Source organism: Pipra filicauda, unplaced genomic scaffold (genome assembly GCF_003945595.2).
Source record: "Pipra filicauda isolate LSUMZ 115617 unplaced genomic scaffold, ASM394559v2 scaffold27_size4233163_pilon, whole genome shotgun sequence".
NCBI classification, from domain to species: Eukaryota; Metazoa; Chordata; class Aves; order Passeriformes; family Pipridae; genus Pipra; species Pipra filicauda.
The window spans coordinates 2,402,305-2,423,406 of NW_024104398.1; the positions used below are offsets into that span (position 1 = coordinate 2,402,305).

Here is a 21,102-nt window from a genome sequence, read left to right on the forward strand (position 1 = left end):
TACAGGAAGCCTGTCCATTTATTTCAAAATTAGAGATTTTGTAAAATAAATTGGAACTATTCACTAGTAAATACTATTCTTATTAAAGCATAACAGTTTCTAAAAACATTTGCTTTTTCAGTGTACCAGCTATACATAAGAATATAGTTCTTTCTCACAAAAATTAGCTTTGAGCAACTAGTGCAAACATCCAATACAAACCTGACTGAAAGTGTTAAGAAATGTATTTGAAAGTACATGAAAATGCATCTCCTTCAGTATATCTGGATACCACTCAAATCCTCCCAACATTTGTTCTCATTTAAAAAAAAAGTTCATTCCTCACCACTTGCCAAAGAGGAACATGTATTTTAAATATTACATTCCTTACTTACAAATTATTTATTTAGGATGAAGTCCCTCATAAACTCTTTAGCAAACTAGCACTTTACATTTTAAACTGGAGAACTTTAACAAGAAAGGGTAAAACAGTTTATTCAGCTTTTTACAAAGCAGTATACAATAGCACAAAGTGGTATGCCTACTAAAATGTTTTGTTCAAGACAAAAGCAGAAGTTGAATTTTTAATTACAATAAAAATTCTTATTTGACTTGTGTAACTTATTTGGCATTAAAACATGACTGCATTGCTTCTCTCAAAAACTGAGCAGCATATACTTTGAAAGTCACTTGATTTACATCAAACCGGTCATTTTGAAGTAAACAATGGTGATTTTCTGTTACAGTCTTAATCACAGCTGTGGACCAGGACCCCCCTGTACAAATTGGTCCTTGGACACACAGCAAATCTATTCTGTGAATCAAAGAGATTCCAGGAAGGCCCAGTGAAAGTCATGAAACCATTGGGGGAATAAAATATTACGGGGCCTGAACATAGCAGTGAAGGCAAGTATATAGTCTTTCCTGGAATGATAGATTTTAGTATTTCTCACAAAGATAAAATTATTTTTATTGGTCCTTCTAACTGTTTTCATGAAGAAAAAAATGTATTAATCACTCATTAATTTTATATTCTAGAGACATAAATGTAGATATTCCTCCCCTATGGGGAGAAAATAACTGGGTCTCATTTTCCAGTATCAGCAGTAGCAGCTGCCTGGAAAGGAGTCATCGAAAGTACCATTGAGGTGGAAGGAAGTTTACCATGTGTTACATTTAGTGGAGGAAAGAAATACTTTCATGTTCCACAATTTCAGTTAAGATAACCCTGAAATGACTATGGCATTTGAAAAAATAAGGTTTAATTTTTCACCCTTCATGGGCTCTGAAGTTGTGTAAAGCGATGGACAGCTATGCCGCTCAGAACATGACTTTTCCATATCATTTAATGTGCATGCACCTCCCATCCTCCTGCACGAACAGCTTCACAATCTTGGGGTGGTGTGGCTGGGAACAAGCCATACTGTATGTCCTGTTTATATACAAACCTGGAATGTGAATGATCCTAAGTTGGGCAACTGCAAATTATTGTTATCAGTGGTGTTCCGAGGGAAAGAATTGGAAGTAATTTACCTGACAAAAAACTGCACAATGCAGAAATACAGAGAAGTTAGGGGTTTTTACCTCCATTCAGATCTGCTACCTATGGAAACAGCTCAATGGAAACAGCAGGCAACCTGTTGTCAGGGTGTGAGCTTTCAGCTGTAGCAGTTTGGAAACTTCCATGGCCATATCCCAGCCTGAAACCTCATCTTCATCTTCCAGTTATTTGTTCCCTGCTGCTCTTCTAACTTCCTCTCTTTAGAGGGTTGATCCTGCAGAATTTAGACAAACAAATGCTCTGTGTACAAGGGGAGGTAACTGAAGTGAGTGGTATGGTTGGTGTATGTTGGATTTTTGAGGGGATCCAGCACTAAGGGCATTGCATAGGCTTCAGGGACTTCCTGGCCTATGTGGTTAATGTTGATTTAAGTGCCCTCGGGGCCAGGTCCTCTAGTGTGTGCTTAGCACACAGATGTGTTGCATTGACTTCCACAGAAGTAGAGGAAGTGAACACATCACTGGATGCATTCACATTTGTGCTTGGCAAGAAGGGACTCCAAGTATTTAAAGCTAGCATAAGTGATAATGCACAGTTATTATCATGTTAGATGGCTGAATGTGATACCACATGCACTGGCCAGATTAATCTCCTACAGCTCTGATTTTGTGAGGATTGTTGCAGAGAACCCTAAAGAAACTCAATGGGTATTGCATGGTACCCCCATAAACTCAATGGAGCATTACTTGATTAAAGAAGTTACAGTCATACTGAGCTGGAGTAAACTGAGAGTGTCCAGAAGACATAGAGGATTTAAGTGTGTTTAGACACCAAATATCACCATGTAGAAATTTCAGCCTCCGGAAGTTTTAATGGAAGAAAGTAGCTTAATCACTCAGTATATTTTGCAACTGTAGCTGAAAGTTTAACATCACAAAATAACATATTGCTATGCAGCTTTAAGAGTCACACAATTATATTCAATCATTTCCCCTGCTTTTCAAGTCTGCTGTTCATTAAAAACTCTTCTCCCGCTTGCAGTTTCCAGTTTTCAAATGGATGACACAACCAATGCATAGCTTAACGTTCATTCTCATGAGTCATAATTAATAAATAATCGTATCACATACACAGAATTTTACAGGTACTCTTAAAATGGTTTTACAGTTCTATTAAATATATAGATAAAATAATCACTGCTATATAAAAAAAATCATTTTCAAACAGCTGAACTCTCAAGCTCTGCATAAAATTCTGTAGACACATTCATTACAATCTAGAAACTGAATAAAAATACATTTTAGAGCTCAATCCCTCAAAAATATTCATGGCATTGAAAACTGATTGTCATTTTTTACTGTAATCTGTGCTTCCCCTACCATTGTACTGAAAATTTCCTACAATTTGGCAAAGGCTATATCCAGGTCAGTTTGTAGTTTATGTGACTGTTTAACTCATTTCCTCAGCTCTTAGTCATCTGCCTCATAAATGTTTTGTGGGGTTCTGTCTTTAATGGTGTATCTTTCCTTGCACTTTCTATAAAATCACAATGAAACACTTTGCCGTTAAGTTACATGACTACAATGACATTGAACCATCCTTTTATAGTTGTCGCTTGGCCTTTAATGGTGCTTCTGTGAACACCAAACATCCTTTATCCAGTGATCCTCAAACACTTCCTGTCACTTACACTTCACAATAATCTGCTACCCACATTTGCTCAAAACCAGTGGGTTTTAGAAACAGTCTTAACAGATCAGTACCCTTGTCCATCTGAATTCTGCTGCTAAATTGAACTACCAAATGTGGTCAGTTTAAGGTTGGCATTTTTCAAAAACCCAGTCAAAAATTCAGGAAAAACTTCCTTATTCTGACAGTGCACATATCTGATGGAAAATGGGTAGACACCAGCCTTTAAACCCCCACTACCTCAAGCCAGTTCTCTAGGCAGCAAGTTAAAATAGGCTTTGCCATACAGAATGTTTCACAATCAGGCTTTTAGACAGTAGCTCAGAACAGGCCACAAAGCCCAACAACAAGCAATGTTTTCAGAACAGGGCACTTGCATTGAGGGATTGGATCTTGGACCGTGGAAGAAGAGATGCAGGCTCACAAGTCAATTTAAGTGGGGGGAAACTGCTTCTTATGCAGATGTCACTCTTTGCAGTTCCAGGTAAAAGCAAAACTCCCGAAGAGTTCAGACTTTTCTTTCATGCACAGTTGACAATACCAGTATCATCACTCTTAACTCTTCACCTGTGATCTTCTCACCCATGGAATGGCTGGGTAAGGTACACTGCCTCTGTTAGAGCAAAACTACGACCAAACAAACCCCAAAATGGAAAGCAACATAACACCAAGTGTCATGGACTAATTTAGTATTTTTTTTTCATCTATTTTGGATGGAAGAAGCAACCTTTGTCTCTCAATGGGATAGGATGGAAAGTGTGTATCAGCTGAAACACTGGGTGAGATGACCAAGACAACTGCTGGATGCTGTTTGACATTTAAACTGCTCATTTCAGTGTTCCAGTCACTGTTCATCAGTGGGAGGTAACAAAGAAAATCTTGGGGTTTTTCCCTCTTGGATGAAAATACTGTGTAATGAAATTGCCAGCATCACTGCATTCCCACCTTTCCATTCTTCATGGATGGATAAGACATCCAAAGAGCTCCTCATCCTGATTAATAATCTTAGAAGGAAGAAGACAGAAGAGAGCATACTTTACTTGACTGAACTTTCATAGCTATAAAGTTATATGAAGAGACTGTAATCCAATTCCAGGTAACCTCTGCTCAAGATCTATAAATATGGAAGGATCAGTGAGTAAAGATACAAAGAATCAGAAAAGGTTGTCATAAACCAAAGGAGCCTGTGAAGAGTGAAACATAATGAAGAGCTGTCAACACTTTCACTCCGAACTAATGTACGCTGCTACTTGCTGCAATTAAATAGATGCCATACCCCAGCCTAGTATTCCTTGGTTTTAAGGATAAGGATATAATGTTTCTTGTATTAAGTTTTATTCTTTCAGAGGGAAAAGCACTAGCCTTTCAATATTCTATTTTAGCCTACTTCCAGAAAGCATTTTCAAAAAATCTAATAAAGGTTTTCTTTTGGAAGAAAGTATCACTATCTTCAACAACAAGCATAAACAAGTTCATAGATCACAAAATCAGATGACTCAAAATGCTGAGCATTTTCATCAGCAAGATAAAGAATGTATTTTTTTACTTATGTTGATTTACATTGAATTAAGTTGGAACATTTGGATCTGTTCCTCACCAAGCACAGTAGATCTTATTTTTAGGTTCATGGGGTGAATCCAGATCTAGTCAATAGTGAAAGGACAGAATAGGAAAGATTTCAGCTTTCTGTTGAAATGTTTAGAATTTTATCTTCAATATTTAAGATCTCCTGTTGAGCCATATTGCTGTTGAATTCCAACTGCAGCTCAGAAGAAAAATCCCAGGGGAACAAAAAGCTTATGAAGAAGAGTGAAGTATGATGGATGGTTAGGATTACCTCAGCAGATAACATGACTACAAACAGGTTTTGAATACCTGTAAATAAACTGCTATATGTTCTGATGTGTCCTGATCCCACGTACTATTAGTTCATCTGAAAACTTAGCCAGGGTAGGGCTACACCTTACGCTACAACAATATATGTAAAACTTATAGCCATGGGATTTAATTTTCAGTCAGTCTAAAATTATGAAAGCCCTCATTTTATGAAGCACTTTGAAGTCAACCTTCTGAATTTTCAGGTGGAAGCAGCAACGTGATGTAGTCTCATAAAGCATACTATGGAACTAAAAACGTGTCAGTGAAAAGTAGTGACTTCACAAAAAGTCACATAGAGAAAAGTTACTGGTATTAAATTGAATTTGAAGACTTCTCTTTTGTTCTCCAAAGCATGAGTTACACCTTGTCTGGAAAAATCCTAAATCAAATATCCTAAAGTGATCACTGATGTGGACAAAAATTACAAGAGGCAGAAGTGGCTCAAGTGTGCCTATGGAAAAGCCACAGGAGTCTCTTAGTTGCACTAGAAAGTCAGTGCTGGCTGTCAGCATTTCTCTGTATTTAGTTTTATATCTGTCATTTCTTTCTCTATTGATTTGGACACTTAAAGGCTATTTCTAATCCTTTTACCATACACTTGTGCCTTAAGAGTAGCCTTAGCAAATTAGGTGACCTATTGTTTTTTGTATCTTCAAAAAAGAGACATTTTCCCATGATCTAGTAAGTAAAAGCAGCAGCAAAAATGAAGCAGAAGCAGACTCAGAAGCACTGAGGTACTTTTAAAACACTCCAGTTTCTGGGCTAAGATTTCCCATATGACCACTCCTGTGAAGCAGCTTCACACTTCTCCACACCCAGTTTATTCCTTTGGACCAAACCTAACAAAAGGTGCAGGACCAAAGTGAATTTAAATCCTAAAAAAATCGAACTCTCCTACCCCAATAAACCCTCAACCTGATTTTGCTGCTCCACTGGATTTGCTACTGGAACTGTAATTCCTGATCTGTATTTCACCACCTGTAGTTCTGCTCTGTCTCCAACTTTTTCAAATAATTCAATGGAAAACGTGAAGAAGCATTTCTGGCCTTGCCCTTGCAGGTGGCCAGATCCAGAGGCAAGTCAACACTACCCCTCTTCCACAGCTGTCAGGCCCTACATAAGAAAATGAAGCCAGAAGAATAATTTTTGAAGACTAGAGCTCTGAATTGTTCATATTTCTACTGATAATTATCTGGTTTTATTTAGCATCTTATAAAGCAAGGCACAAATGTACAAAATTGCGTCTACTAAATCAGGTCATTTTTATATATATTTACACAGTTATCATAATATAAAACGTGCTTTGACACTGTCATAGCACAACAGTAGAGGAATTGAAGACAACCTGATAATAAACACAAATACCAGGTCCCGGATTTCTGTTTGTGCTTCACCTGAAGGAACATATTCATATGCAGATACACAAAGCAATCCAGCCACCATCCTTTGTTTTTCCACACCTCACACAGATCAAACTTTGTTGCTAAGAAGCTGTGGAAGGAGTAAAAGGCAGTAGATCAGCACCCAGAAGAAAATGATGAAGTAAAATAGCTCTGGCTGCTCAAAAATTGTAATCTCGTGAATTGGTGGTGGGGTCTCACTTGCTTCTGAGTCCTTTTTCTTCCTGTAAACAGGAGATAATTCAATAAGAGGCAAGTAAAAGAAGAAAAAACCTTCATTGTTAATGTTTACTGTGAAGATCAGAGGGCAGACTAACAGACAGCAGTTTAAAGAACCAATTCAATCTAGTCAGCGTGAGTCCCAGCTAGACTAGGAGGGGCATAACAGGCTAAAGCAGTGTGTTCCTTCCAGAGCCAATGTACATATCAATTAATCCTCAGAAAACTCTGGACAAATTCTCAGGTAGTATAAGGAGATTCTCACCAGTCAGAAAGATGCCCTTTTATTTTGAGAACAGTAAACATAGCTCTGGGCAGCACAAATCAAACTTTCACAATTTTGCTTATACACTGGATCTGACTTAATATACTTCCCCCAAATCATCTACTTTCAGAGCTACTCATGTCAGACACCTGAATATTAAACAGAAAAAGTCCAAAACTTCCAGAAACCAACTAGCAGTTGGGGTTTTCCAGGACAACTCCAAAATTTGAACTTTCCGAATTTCCAGCTGTGGTTCATAAGAGCAAAGTCCAATGGACTCTGCTGGCACCACTGAGCTCTCACAAAGACAAGGAAGGGTCTTATTTAAAAAGGCACAAGATGGTACACTCGTTTTATAATTTTACAACCCTCTGGGTCTAATCTACTTTTGGAGAAAAATGTGTTTCGGCCTGTTTTAATGAGTCCTTTTTTCTGGCTTGAGGCATCCTACTTGCTCAGATGTTATACTGGATATATACCTGAGTATCACCCAAAATTTGCTCAATATCAGCAATCTGTAAACAGCTATAACTGTAACAGCTATTCATGTTTGTTTTTTTTTTTAACAGGAGCATAAGCGAGACCAGGACAGTGGATCTTGATAATATTTTGTGTGTTTTCTGCATTTAAATATAACAATCATTTTAACAACTGAGAGGTACCACTCAGTATCAGCTAAGAGGGAAAACCTAAAGCAATCCTTTGTTTTTTATAGATATTTAGTATCCAAAGGGATACACACTCTGTGTTCAGGACTCATCACCCTAGTCTAGACTAAACACACACACACACACATACTCTAACAGAGGGGCCTGACCTCCACTGAAGTTATTGATTTTCCCTAGCATTGACCATACTAAATACTGTCTTGACAGTCTTCCAAACATAGAAAGAGTCATCACTGCCAGAGGGCCTGACATATCCACCAAGTGGAGAGAACACTCAGACTCTTGCTTAGACAGCTGAATCTTTCAACTCAAGTCAAGAAAAAGCATCTTAGTCAAGGGACAGATTGAGCAATAATTAACTTTCGTATCTTACGCTTACAGGAAATATGGATTCTGAGCCACTACAGAAGACATCCAGTCAGTTGCTACCATTATAATTAATTTCCAATTCCTTTTGTAGCACTGCTAGTAGTACCTAGATTTATGGATTCCTTGCAAAACTCTTTGAATAAGAACCACTCACCTGATGATTAATGTATTTTCACCCATATCTGTCATCTTCTGCTCATTTACACCATAGGTTTCCTTAAACAAACAAGAAATAGATTATATAACAAAAATAAAATTCAGCATGTCACAAAGGTGGTAATTGTGTGTGTATTTTATGCAGAGTATTTCTAATTGTTTGCTCAATTAAAATGAAAGTGTGCTTATAAATGTATTCCCTGTTAGCACATCCAGCACTGCAGTCTAGTATACACACACAGAAAAAGAAAAAAGTTGTGAAATAAGAAGATTTTTTTGCTTTCAACTGCTTTCACTCAGTTGAATAAAGCTCCCCTCATTCATATGTATTTCTAATAGCTCTGACAGCGTTGCAAAACTAAAGCATCTGTGTGAAACCTCAGTTTCACTGAACATTGGTGGCAGCATTTCTTTAAAACTCCAAGATGGTCAGAATTTTATTTTTGTGCTGAAAAAAGCCATATTCCTATCCCTGCTCAGCGTGACCAGATTGCTGATAATGTCCCTTTCTTCTGACTTAAAAAGTAAAAAATCCAGACCCCAGCTGTATAGTGTGCTCTCAAGAAGCCAGTATGAATCACATCTGTCATTAGGGACGCAGTTTCATGTTACAACTAAAATTCTTTTAGGGTTAGCTGCTGCTACTGAGAGAATATAACACTGCTACTGTGAAGGAAAGAGCCCAGTTTTTCAGAAACAGTGCTCTTCAGGAGACACACAGCATTTTTGCAGGGTTGGGACCAGGGCACCAACATACGTACAGAGAATGCAAAAACTGAAAGAAACTGGGGCAGCAAGTAAAGGAAGCTTCAAAGAAGCAAAATGTTGCAGCTATACAGTTATGACGAAGCAAGATTCAAAGTTACAATAGATTTAATTGTAGTATGAGGGACTCCTTTGGGGATTTGTTCAAGGGTCAGTAAAATTCAGTTCCATGTATTTAGGAGATATAGAAGCTATGCCTGGTTTTGGCACTAAAATTATTAGAAGCCACAAGACTTGCATACTGTCACAGAGCTTTATAGAGAGAGTAGACCTTTTTACAGCGTGTGAACTTTTGGAGTTTAAGAGAAACAGAGAAACAGTGACAAATAAATTTCCACACACTTACCTCCTCAGAAGGATTAGGAGACCTTTTTCGGAAATAAACGTTGGCATCATTGTCACTGGTTCTGAAATGTATGTAAAAGCAAGTTTTTTAAATTTAAATTCATAAAGGAAAGTTAAAGAGAGCCACTGCAATTGCACGTGCCAGTTTTAAGCTGTGCAAAACCACAAATATGCATTGTTGCCTGTATTAGAATATGAACTCAAATTTATCAGTAACATTATAAAAACAGCTTTGGGAAAATCTGACTCATTTTCAAAATTCATATGCTCAAAAAGGAATCTTTTCTGAAAAATGCCATCTGACAGCATTTTTCCACCTTCGACATCACTAATATTTCAGTGAGAATATACCCAGGTTTTATGGCATCAACATAAATTAAAAACGGACAGGGGAACAAAAAGCTTGAAGGGAACAATGGGTTTTTCTAAGTAAACTTTCAAATTCATTAGAGTGCTACAGTGATAAGCATCAACAAATTGCAGTTCATGTCCCACTCCAATAAACCTAAGAATAAATTGGAACATAAGAAGGAACAGAAGTGAATGGAGTAAAATTAGCTGAGTGTCTCCGTACTGGCTCTGGCTGGGGTGCAGTTAAATTACCCCACAGCAGCCCCTATAGTGCTGTGCTTTGTACTTATAGCTAGAAGGGTGTTGGTAAAACACGTGTTTTGGCTGTGGCTGAGCAGCGCTGGAACAGCACCGTGGCCTTGTCTCCAACCCCCACCCTACAGGCCAGTGGTCTGAGGCTGGGCAAGAGGTTAGGAGGGGACACAGCCAGGACAGCTGACCCAAACTGACCAAAGGACACTCATACTTGTTATTTTATCTGTTTTCTGAAGCAACCACTACACTCTGCTTCCCAGGAAGTGGCTGGACATCACCTGCTGATGGGAAGTAGAGAAAAAATAATTCTTATTTTTTGGGGTCTTCTCCTAATTTTCTTCCACACATGGCCTTTGCTCTTTTATCATTAAAATGCCTTTATCTCGGCCCATGAGTTCTTCATCTTATTTTCTCTCCACAACCTCATTTACTTGATCATAATCAGAAGAAAACACTCAAAAAATATCTATTGGAATGAATCGGTGTCATGCTTCCATACAGTGTCACAATGCACATGGATTATTTCATCTACCTTACAAAATACTCTTTCTGTTGGAAAAGCAGTTATAACACTGCCATGTTCAAAATGCACTGGGGTTCCAATTGGGCTCCGTGTAGCAAAGTGTATAGCACAGTCAAATCAAGTTCCATTGGCACTGAATCATCCGATATGTTTAAGAGAAGCACAGGAAGAAGAGAAACACAGGAAGAAGCCAATGAGTTCCAATACACTGTTCCTAAAAGAAGACTACAAGAAATATCCAATGGACAGGGCACATTTCCAAAGACCAGTCAGGTGTATGTAAGAGAAAGTTAATGTGAAATACCTGGTAAATTCCTGGCATTCAGCTATTTCTTGCAGGTTATCTTGTGATAGAGTAGTAGTGGCGACTTCTGAGATCTGCAAATCTTCTTTGATCATATTTTCCCCTTCCTCCTCCCTATTACTACTTTCTTCTGATGTCTTTATAGCTATTGATAAATCCTCTAGAGGTTCTGCTATGGCCTGTTGAAGTTAAGAAACATTTTGCATTAGGCAACAAGACTGATTCTCCACCCTTCCAAATACCTTAGTGGTGTAGCCTATTCAGATGCTATATTGCAAGTAGTATGAGACTGAAAGTCTCACTGAAGAGAATAAATAAAAGCAATTAATTTCTTGAAAATCTTTTTGGATACATTGAGCTATAAAGTATCACCAGTGCAACATACAATCATCATACTGACAATTGTCAGTTCTTTCTCTTAAGAAGCCATGACATGACATGGGGCTTTGAAGCAATCAACTAGACTTTTTTAAATCTATCCCAAATTAGTCTTTCAAGCTAACAGCAAAGTGACTTCATTACTATAGTAAGTGTCAGGACAAAAACATGTTGAAGCAACTTGTCCAAGCAACATATAGAGCAGCATTAAATGGACACTCATTCCTGAAAAACACTGTCAAAAATTACTGCACTGGAAAACGTGTAAGGCACTTCAAAATTGGTGTCTGCAAGAAGAGATACAGGAGCAACCTGTCTAAACCAAATACCCCAAAAATCTCCCCCTCTTTCTCCTCCTCCAGTGTAGACAAGCCTTCATTTTGACAAGCCTACTTAAATTGGTTTTTTAAGCTTTTGTAGGAAAACTTATTTGGATTCAGATAAAAATTGTCATTGCCTTTATCCTTTCTTTATAAGCAATACTACTTTCTATTCATCTCATTACAAATTATTAAAAATACCTTATCTGGTAATCTTTTATGCCTAGGGATTACAGAGAAGCCTCAAACTATTTTCAAACATAATAAAAATTCACATTTTTGCTGTACTATTAATAGGGCTTATTTTCTCTCTTAATGTCAGATCTTCTCAAGGATCTGCAATTCCATTCATTCCAGTAGGGGGCTGTGGCAAACAGTGTTATGGGACAGGAAACAAAGTATATTTTAAATATTTCTCCCAAACACTGCAAAATGAAAGCAAATGAAAACCTCTGAGGTCAGATGCTAATCCCCCACAAAGAAATGCTGGTAATAAAAAAATAAAATACCTCAAGATGTTGTGGAATAGTGGAATCTTGATCGTTGGTGGCCTTATTGCCATCTTCTTCAGTTTCTAACTCTTCTACTAGTAATGGCACTTCTTTTTCATTGGAATAATTCATGTGACTGTTAATATTTGTAGTTTCCTCCTCACTGTTCTCAGTATCTGTTTCTAATGGAGGGGTACTTAGCTTATTGTCTAAGTCTGGCTCTGGAGCATCTTCCTTGTAGTTCTGTTCTGGTAAGCTCTTGTCAGGTAAAACACCTGTTACTGTTTCAGAAGAAGCTTTGTCATTTCCAGTGTCATAACCTTCGATACAAGGCTCCAGGTAAGCATTCAGAACTGCTGATATAGGGACATTATAATGTGGATAATAAAAGAGATCATGGGGTATTACAGATACTTTGGAAGAACTGGGCAACACTTGAGCTGCAGACTCAACTTCATCACAGCTGTCCAGGTCATCTGGAGTTTTAGGTACATCTGAGAGAGACTCATCAGATGTTTCATGCTGCGTAGACAGTTCTTGGCTTTCGAGATTAGAACTATTCAGTGAACAAGGGCTTGATTCTATTGTCTCGAAGGCAGGTGATTCCTTTGTATGTTCATCTTCTGGATGTTTCTGTATTTCCTCATTTAGAAGATGAAGAACGTACTTATGTGTATCTTCTTGTTTTGAGGTGTCTTCTGGTAAAAGAACTGAAGATTGGGGTTTGCTCTCTTCTACTTTATTAATAGAATCATCTGTAAGTATACCTGAAGTCCAGGATAATGGACTCAAAGAAGAAGTATTGGCTGAAAGGCTCTTAGTTTCGTTGTCATATTCAGTAGGGGTTTCTTTAGTTAATTCTTCAGAGTATTCTTCAAAAGAGTCGACAGAATTTTTCTGATCTGTCAGAACAGTTGGAGAAAGGTCATTGTTCTGTTTCAGTTGATCATCAGAGATGCCCCCTTCACCTGACATGAATTTATCACTTAGAACCTCCCAAGAGGAACTGGATTCAAAACTGACAGATCCTGTGATTTTCAGTGAGGTAGGCCTCTGAGGCTCTTCTTCAGATGTTTCCTGTGAGTCACCTAACACTTGACTCAATTTCCCATTACAATTTTCAGCAGCGGTTTCTGAGGGGATTCTCTCAGGGATGTCATGAATATGGACCTTTGGAGGAGCAGGATGACTCCTCTCGTGATTAACAGTATACATGTTTTCTTCACTTTCACTTAAAATCAAGATTTTGCCTTCCTTTTCTGATGGTGTGTCTTTGATGTGGACATATGTGGACTCAATTGGAAGCTCCTTGTCAGGATCTGTAAAGTCTTCCTATAAGTGATGATACACCATTAAATAATAAATCCTACCTCAAATACCATTTTACATTTCCCAAACACTATAGAAAGAATAACTACCTAGCCCATCACCCCATTACCTTGTAAATGGCCAATTAATGACTCATTTATTTTGAAAGTAGGAAAACTGATTTGGCAAGTCAAGTGCCTTGAAAAAGCTCAATGTCAAGAAGCCACTTGTACAGGAAGATCAGAATGCAGACAAGCCTAATCCTCAGTTGTTAATGTATTCATTTCTCCCTGCTGCACCTGTGGAGGCAACTGATGGCTTTTTGACATAATCCCAAACCCTAGGAATAACATAAATCTAACAACTCCAATAAATCCACTGTGAAATGTATTGATATATTAGATTATTTCATTCCAACAGACTGTATTAAAAGAAAGGCAGGTTTTTTCTATGTCCATTAAAATGCCAACAAGTCTTAATGTCAGCAGATCTTACTGCTCATCTAATTTAATAATAACAACTAGATTATTATAATAATTTTAATTCCAACGACTTTAGTAATGCCCACCAATTTTATCAGATACAAAATATATCCCAACTGGAACCTGCAGTTGAGAAATGCCTGTTTCTGCAAAAGATCTTTGGCAATCCCTGGCACTGTCAGGCCCCACTTAATCCTCAACTCTTTATTTTTGCATTAAAGTCCTAGTTGTTTAAGCTGCAGTTTATTTCATGCTTACAGTGAGTGCTTTGGACTGTTGTATTGACAAGATTCAGCCTGTGGTATCTTGTGTCTCATACCTGCTAAATTCAGATCGATCATGGCCCTCAAACTTGAGAAGATAGAATTCAAAATTAAATTCAAAGTCCAATGAATCATCATAGGTGAACAGATAAATTTCAGCCTTATTTAAGACAAATACAGCAAAGTGGTAGAGTCCTGTGAAACCAGTCCTAATCTCTGAAAGTTACAACTGGATGTAAATGTTTAAAAGCACAATTCTACCTAAAGCATTTTAGCAGTCACCAACGAAAGCCTATTTCACTAGATTTAACAAAAATGCAAAAAATTAAATATGAGTTTGTTATTTTAAATAGCTTAGAAAGAAACGTAGAAAATAAATATCTGACTTTATTAAGTACACCAAAGCAAATTAAAGAAATGTGATATAGGAGAAAACACATACCCCTTCCAGCTCCGGGAAGTGCTCCAGAAATTGTGCCACGTATGTGACGATTGACTGTTCATCAGGCGATTCCACCATGATATCTGTGGAGACAGACAAAAGGGCCTTGAGCACACATGGCTTTAAAACACTTGCAGAGGAACAGATTGTCAGACATTTATCCTGCCTTTGTGGTGAGAGAATTAACAGCTAACAAACACTTTTCTTTTTCTGACGGATAAGATAAATGCTCTCCACTGTTGATGGCACTCGATAGAGTTTCAACATCTTGTTCACATGTTTTTTCCTATTTCCAAACACATACCAAATCCCAATCGGGGTCCCTTTTCATCCACCTTTGTACTGTCATTTATGTTGTTGTCACTAGACAGTTGAGTGTTGTTCAGTGACAATACAGAGGCTTATTTGTGGCAGGATGACCCAGTCTTCTGACATGTGACCCATGAAAATGCAATTGGGTTTTGAGTCATAGCATCAAGGCCTAACACCTGTCTAGTAGAGTTCAGTAAAAAGCACTACAAGAAATCCACTTATATACATATATTAATATACACACACATATATTTGTATTTAAATATACAAATATGTGTGTGTGTATATGCATTGTAAAGTGAAAATTGGGAGATGCAAATGCATTTGAACAGGTATCCATCCAGTTTCCCGGTACGGCAGCCTTGCACACTTCATCATGGAGTGACATTTCGTCTCTCCATGCTGAGGTGTTACAAAACAGTGCTAATGCACTGAGACACCCCTCAGCACAACAATTAATGCCCCCTAGTAATGCAGATGTCACATAGCATCTAAATGTGAACCAGGGCCAGTGTACATAGCTAAAACCATGGTAAGATCTCTGCCCCCAAGGAGCTTACAAATATAACTGACAGCATACAGCTACAAGCTGCTGACCAATTATTTTCTATTTTTCTAATCAGTAAGATCAACACACTGATCACATCAACAGCCTAATCACTGGGAGGTTTTTGGTAGGTATCACAATGCACTATTCATGAATTCATTATAGTTTGAATGTTACCCAACAGAGTTGATGTAGGTGTTTTACCTTCTGGTTCGAGGAGCCGAGGAACACCCAGCTTATTCTGTGCTATGCTGAAAGCATCCTCCAGGTTTTCTCGTGCTGATTTCTCCAGTGCTTGCTTCATGTCTACCAAAGTGCAGTCTATGGCTTTTATGATGGCTAAGAAAGCAAGGCCACTCCTCCAACTGCTGGTAAAGTCCTGAACTGCAACACCGTACCTAAACAGAATGACATACAGTTTACGGGGGTGGTCGTGTTACAAAATCCAAAGTAAAGGCATAACAATTTTCAAAGACTCCAAAAAGTTAAAACAGAAGGTTGCTGAGTTGTACTTGTCACATTTGAGATATTTTTGGATTTCAAAATGCACAAATACATCCAGAAAACACACAGATTCACAAACTGGATTGGTGTGGCTAACAGCTGACATGAACCTGCTTGTAGGAAGTAGTTAGTAAAAACAAAGCCCTCAAGAATTCAGCAACCACAATTAACATTCACAAAACCAAATGTCTCTGTGATTCCCATTTCTGTTGCTCTCCAGCATTTTAATGCCATAGCTTGGGAAAACTGCCAAGATTTAAATATTTAAACAAATAAGCATAAATGATTCACATTCCTGTGTATTTGGCCTTCTATAGCAGAAAATTTGCCAAATGCAAATGATGTCAGCATATCCAGAAACCACAAGTTTATGTCCAAAGTTTTGGAGGGAAAAACAGCCATCAAACTTGCAATGAAATACAGCCCCAGAATAGAAAATTCTGCAGAGATCATGGGATAACAGTATTATAGTGATGCTATTATGTTTTTAACAGTGCAGTTGCAAGAACAATTTTCTCCTGTTAGATGTTTTCAATTCATACTCTTTGACTGGGCTGAAAAGACTATGGCCTTTACTTCTCAGGTCCTCACTTTCCTTGTATCACCTCCCTGTTAATGATGATATCAGCATTATTTTGGGACTAAAACCACGCCTCCTTTATGGTCTGTGCTGGCAGCAGTGAACTATGGATCTCAATGGAACAACAAGCACGCTTAGCTTCACTGGAGATAACCAAGGAATGATGTCCACAGGACCAAGCATTTAAGATCGAAATTTCTGTCTTCAACACTAGATACAGAAATTTGTGTCCAAAGGCAGATTTGGACATACAAATCAACAGATAAAAATGCCAAATATTCATATAACCAACCTGTATAAGTAACTTTGACCCATGCCCTCTTTAAAACTCTCTGCCAGTCATTGCTTCAGATAACGACATATATAAAATACAGTCCAAGCATTTGCATGTGCACCAGATATCTTACACTACAGTTTTTTAACGTGACAGTAACTCTGCCAGGATAAAGCATGACTAGACAAAATGCTTTGGCAAAACAACCACTTTTTTATTAAAGAGGAGAGATGTGTTGTGCAATGGAAATGGACTCAAATTTTACAAGTTTGAGAGAAGTGACTTAAGTTTCACCACCTTCCCCCTTGAATTCTGAGGAATGAGGAGGTCTAGTAGGGTCTCTGTCCTTCATGGCACTCTGCAGCACACAGAGAAGCTTCCTCAGGGCTGTTGCTTAATTTAAAAGGCTGTTGATAAAGTCTTTCAATACATTTATTTTTTCAGTTCACCCCTTAGTTACACCTAGCCTTTAATTAGCAAAAGATATTGAACAGACTGCAGGAAAGCCAGGGGTATGGGGAGGTGGGAATGCTCCTGTTTTAAACAGCATCAAGAAGGTTATTGCAAGTTAACATTTAACACTCAAACTATGAAGCCAGCAGCGGGCTTCAAGGTCAGACAGCTGCTGTAGACACATGGCCGTACTCAAACACCCCCTGCAGAGACCCTGCACTTGCAAACTTTGAAAGCAGAAGAAGCCACAGCACACAGTAACAGACTCACGGGGCAGGACAGAGAAAAGAGACTCAGCTTCAAAAGGGCAGGTGGCAAGACACGGTTTTATACAAGAGTTTGCTAGCTTACTTTCTGGTTTTCCTCTGAACCCAGATTAGAAGGGCCCTGATGGCTTTCCGCTGATCCTTCACTGTAACAGACATGTTTCTCTCCACGCTGGGAGTGCTGGGGGATGTGTCTGACTCTGGACCACTGGGCCCAGAGGACAGGCTGGAGGAGGAGGAGTTCCTGTTGAGGTTGCCTGTCAGCTCCTTAATCTGTAATAAAAGGCAAAACACACAGTGCTCTGCTTTATCATGGGCTGCACGGTGCCCTTGTTTACACGCAAACTTTAAAGAGATCAATGCCGTAACTGAATTTTAAGAGGTAATTAGAGTCCTGTCCATTTTAACTCTTGGCTTGTATTGCACAGGCGTGACAGTCAGCAGCAGCCCAGCTGGCAGCCCCAGGCAACAGAAAGGGCAGGGTACTGTTCAGGCTGAACTGCGGAAATTCCTATTAAACAAAAAGCAAAGAAACATGTCCTTGAAAGAAAAGTTAGTTTAACTGAAATTGTTCTCTTCACAGGAGTTGCTTGCGTGATATATTTTTAGTCAAAAAGTAGTGACTTGCAGCAGCACTCCTGTCCTTGGTCAGCACTGACATTTGAGTCCAAATTATCCACTCTGCTGCTTTTGGGTCCCCTGTGCCCTCTGCTGCCAGGGTGACAGATCCTGGTCGCAGCATCTCTGCCCGCAAGTCTGCCTGGCTGAACCGGTTCTGTGCAGCACTGCCCAGCCCGAGGAGCTCAGCCAGGGAGAGAAGCCTCCGTGCAAATTCAAGATCATTTTTTTAACCTTACGGCCATTTTTTAAATGAGTTCAAGAGAATGAAAGGGCCTCACAGTCTTACAAGAGCTGCAGAACCCTCTCTCCATCTCTCTGTCCATTAGAATTTGGTATTGTTTAGAAGGTAATTTTCAAACTATGTGTAGATTAGGGCACAGTTTTAATCTAAGTCTGGGGCTAAATCAATTTTCAGGCTCAAATCAGTTTTTTCACTTCCTGGCCCTTCGAGATCTTTCATTCATCAGTTGTGAATTTTTGCCATGTCGAGTAAGTCTCCAGAGATCAGTGATTCTAAATGGAATTTCCCATCACATTGGACCAAATCCAGAAAAGGTTATTGAAAATAAACTGTGACCTGGAACCAAACCCAGGACATTGGTTCAGATCCAGGGAATCTGGAACAGAACCCTGAGAAGGCAAGGAGAGAAAGCAAAGTAGTAATCTGAAGCTCTAATTCAGGTCCAAGTCAAATGAGGGTTTAAATTGTCTCCAATTTACACCAAAATAGGTCCAATGAAGTAAAATGAAAGCAGCTGCAAGTATAAAATTAGTGTATATTAGGAGGGTAAAGCTCAGGTTTACTATGATTAATTATGTTCTTTAGGACTAAAAATCAATTTAAAAATCAGTATTCAGCTGGAATTGATTGATACCATGAAGACTGTTCACTTATGAGTAAAGTATTCAAATTTTATTACCTGAAAAAACAAGATTATATTCCATATTAGTCCAAGAACCAGAGAGGAATTTCCATCTGCTATTTCTGCTGCATCAATGCTAACAAGCTTTACCTGTAAAAGAGAAAATAAATCCAGAGCCAAATTCAAAAAAGCAAAGTATATGCAAAAAATGCACTGAGACTACTGGATGTGTCCACAGCACTTCTGCCACTGACTGGCCGGCCAGAAAGCAATACTGAAATAATCTTGTGTTAAGGATAATTTTCCCTGATGACAAGCACCCTGCTTCTGAATGCCCCAGCATAGTCTGCAGTACAAAAGTGAACCCAGTTCTGCGTTCCTGGGACCACAAATGCGTTTCCTCCATATAAAAATGGAAGAAGACAGGGCCCACTCCAGTGGATCCCATTCATCTTTCTCACTTCTCATTCAAAAATTTAAAATCCTAGTAAGATCTGCTTACTTCTTTTTTGCTATACATCTTGTTCCTCCTTGCTTATCCCACCTTACACAGCTTGTCACAGAGTTCCGATTAAATCAGTGAGCAAAGGATAGGGTTGCCTAATCCAAGCAAACTCTAGACTTTCCCACAGAGGTTTTTTCCAGCTGATAACACCAGGATGTTATTCTCTTAGACAACACAGACTTGTTTTGGCAAAGGTCACAGGGGAGGGAGGAAACAAGGAAGCTGTCAGTACTGCACAAGGCACCCAGACTGAGTTAAAGCCCAGCATACAGCCCATTCATCTCGGAGAAATCCCGGACATGGCGAATCACTCAGCAGTGCTTTGCCCTGCTGCCCCAGCTCCACAGAAGCGTATGCTGACGGGTTCCACTGTGGTTTAATATCTAACCCTGAAGCTCTTGGCAGCCAAGGCATTTTGCCAACACTTTCATCACCACCCTTCACTAACCGGTTTGGTTAAGCTGAAAAAAGGAAAGCAAAAAATAACTTTTTATCTAGTGGTTTGCACAACATTTTCAATCTTAGCAAGAAGACACCTCTAGCTGTCATATTTCAAGGCTCAGATTTCTTGCTAGCTCCAAAGTATTTGGCATGGGAAAACCTCTAAGACTTGGTGCATTTGAATAGCACTTTCTCCACAATGGGGAGCAAGTGGCCTTTATCATTAGATTGCTCAGTGTGAGCTCTGTCCTCTTACTGCTGCTTACACTTGTCACTCAGCTCCACAGAAATACCCAGCTGGTAATATCAGCTGCTGGTATTACCCAGCAGCAATACTAAGATATTGGCTGCTTACTTTTAAGGGAACAAGAAATCCATAGAAAAGGAGGTTCAGCACTACTAATTAAAAGGCCACCTGTGCTCTAGGCTCCTCTTGCCTGGCCTTGCTCACTGAGGTTCTAGGTTATCCCCTGGTGAGGTCCTGACAACCAGACATGCTTCAGCTGCAGCTCTGCAATGTGCTGGTACCAACAGAGAGAAAAAAAAAATCTCATCTGCCAGTGGGTCTTAGCTGGATTTGGGTAGAAAGCATCAACTGGGAAACTGTTAAGAAATATGTGAATATGTAAAATATTTTTTCAGAGTTCTATAGCAGGACATGTAGATGTACACATTTAGGGCCAGATCAGCCTCCACTGATGGATTTTCCATAGGGAGACTGGAACACCTGGAAGTTACTGGACTACTTCTTGACTTTTCACATACCCTCCTGAGGAAAAAGGCAAAGGATGTTAAACCTCCCACATCTCAGAGGTCATAAGAGATGCACTAAGACCTCACATCATGCTCATTCCTGCACTGGGGTCTTCAGCAACTCTCCTGCAGGATCTCTTGAGCAAGAGTTAAGACTCAGTGCAGGGAAGCAGCAAAGTGGCATCAGTTTTGTTTGGGCATTCCATGCAAGGCAGGGTTCAACTCCTGTGCACACACTCCATCCCCCCTCACCCATTAAGATAAACCTTATTGCAGTCCTGTATAGGAAATAGCTCATTTTCTCTTTCTGGAAGATCTAGGTATACCATGTATATGAGTTGTTACATGACTGGGATTTCTCTTGGCCCCATTACTTCTCAACATTTTTCAAGAGCAGAGAGTTTTCAATACACAGGCCATTTCAGTAAGGCTTTGGAATAAACCCACATTGGGAGAAATAAAAAAAAGGAATGAATAATTTCAAGCTACGGGGCCTGATCGCTCTTGGTCACTTGCAACTTTAGGAAGTGATTCTGCAGCGCTGCCACACTGACTATGAGTGAAGTTATATCCCCATAAGGCTTTGATTCCTGGAATTATGTATCTATGTCATGTTCCCAGATTTCATTTTC

At 39.0% G+C, this 21,102-nt stretch overlaps 1 protein-coding gene across 1 annotated transcript in view; it reads right to left on the reverse strand.

Moving 5' to 3' along the window:
* Window positions 1-21,102, reverse strand: part of CLMN (calmin) — a 76,988-nt gene continuing 55,886 nt past the window's right edge. Inside the window, exons 5-13 of the mRNA XM_027718405.2 lie at window positions 18,829-18,921; window positions 17,373-17,560; window positions 15,415-15,608; window positions 14,352-14,434; window positions 11,875-13,188; window positions 10,668-10,846; window positions 9,236-9,296; window positions 8,123-8,184; window positions 1-6,671 (exon numbers count right to left, since the gene is read on the reverse strand). Of these exons, the coding sequence (XP_027574206.2) occupies window positions 6,518-6,671; window positions 8,123-8,184; window positions 9,236-9,296; window positions 10,668-10,846; window positions 11,875-13,188; window positions 14,352-14,434; window positions 15,415-15,608; window positions 17,373-17,560; window positions 18,829-18,921 (2,328 nt within the window). The 3' untranslated portion in view covers window positions 1-6,517. The remainder of the gene's footprint in view (window positions 6,672-8,122; window positions 8,185-9,235; window positions 9,297-10,667; window positions 10,847-11,874; window positions 13,189-14,351; window positions 14,435-15,414; window positions 15,609-17,372; window positions 17,561-18,828; window positions 18,922-21,102) is intronic.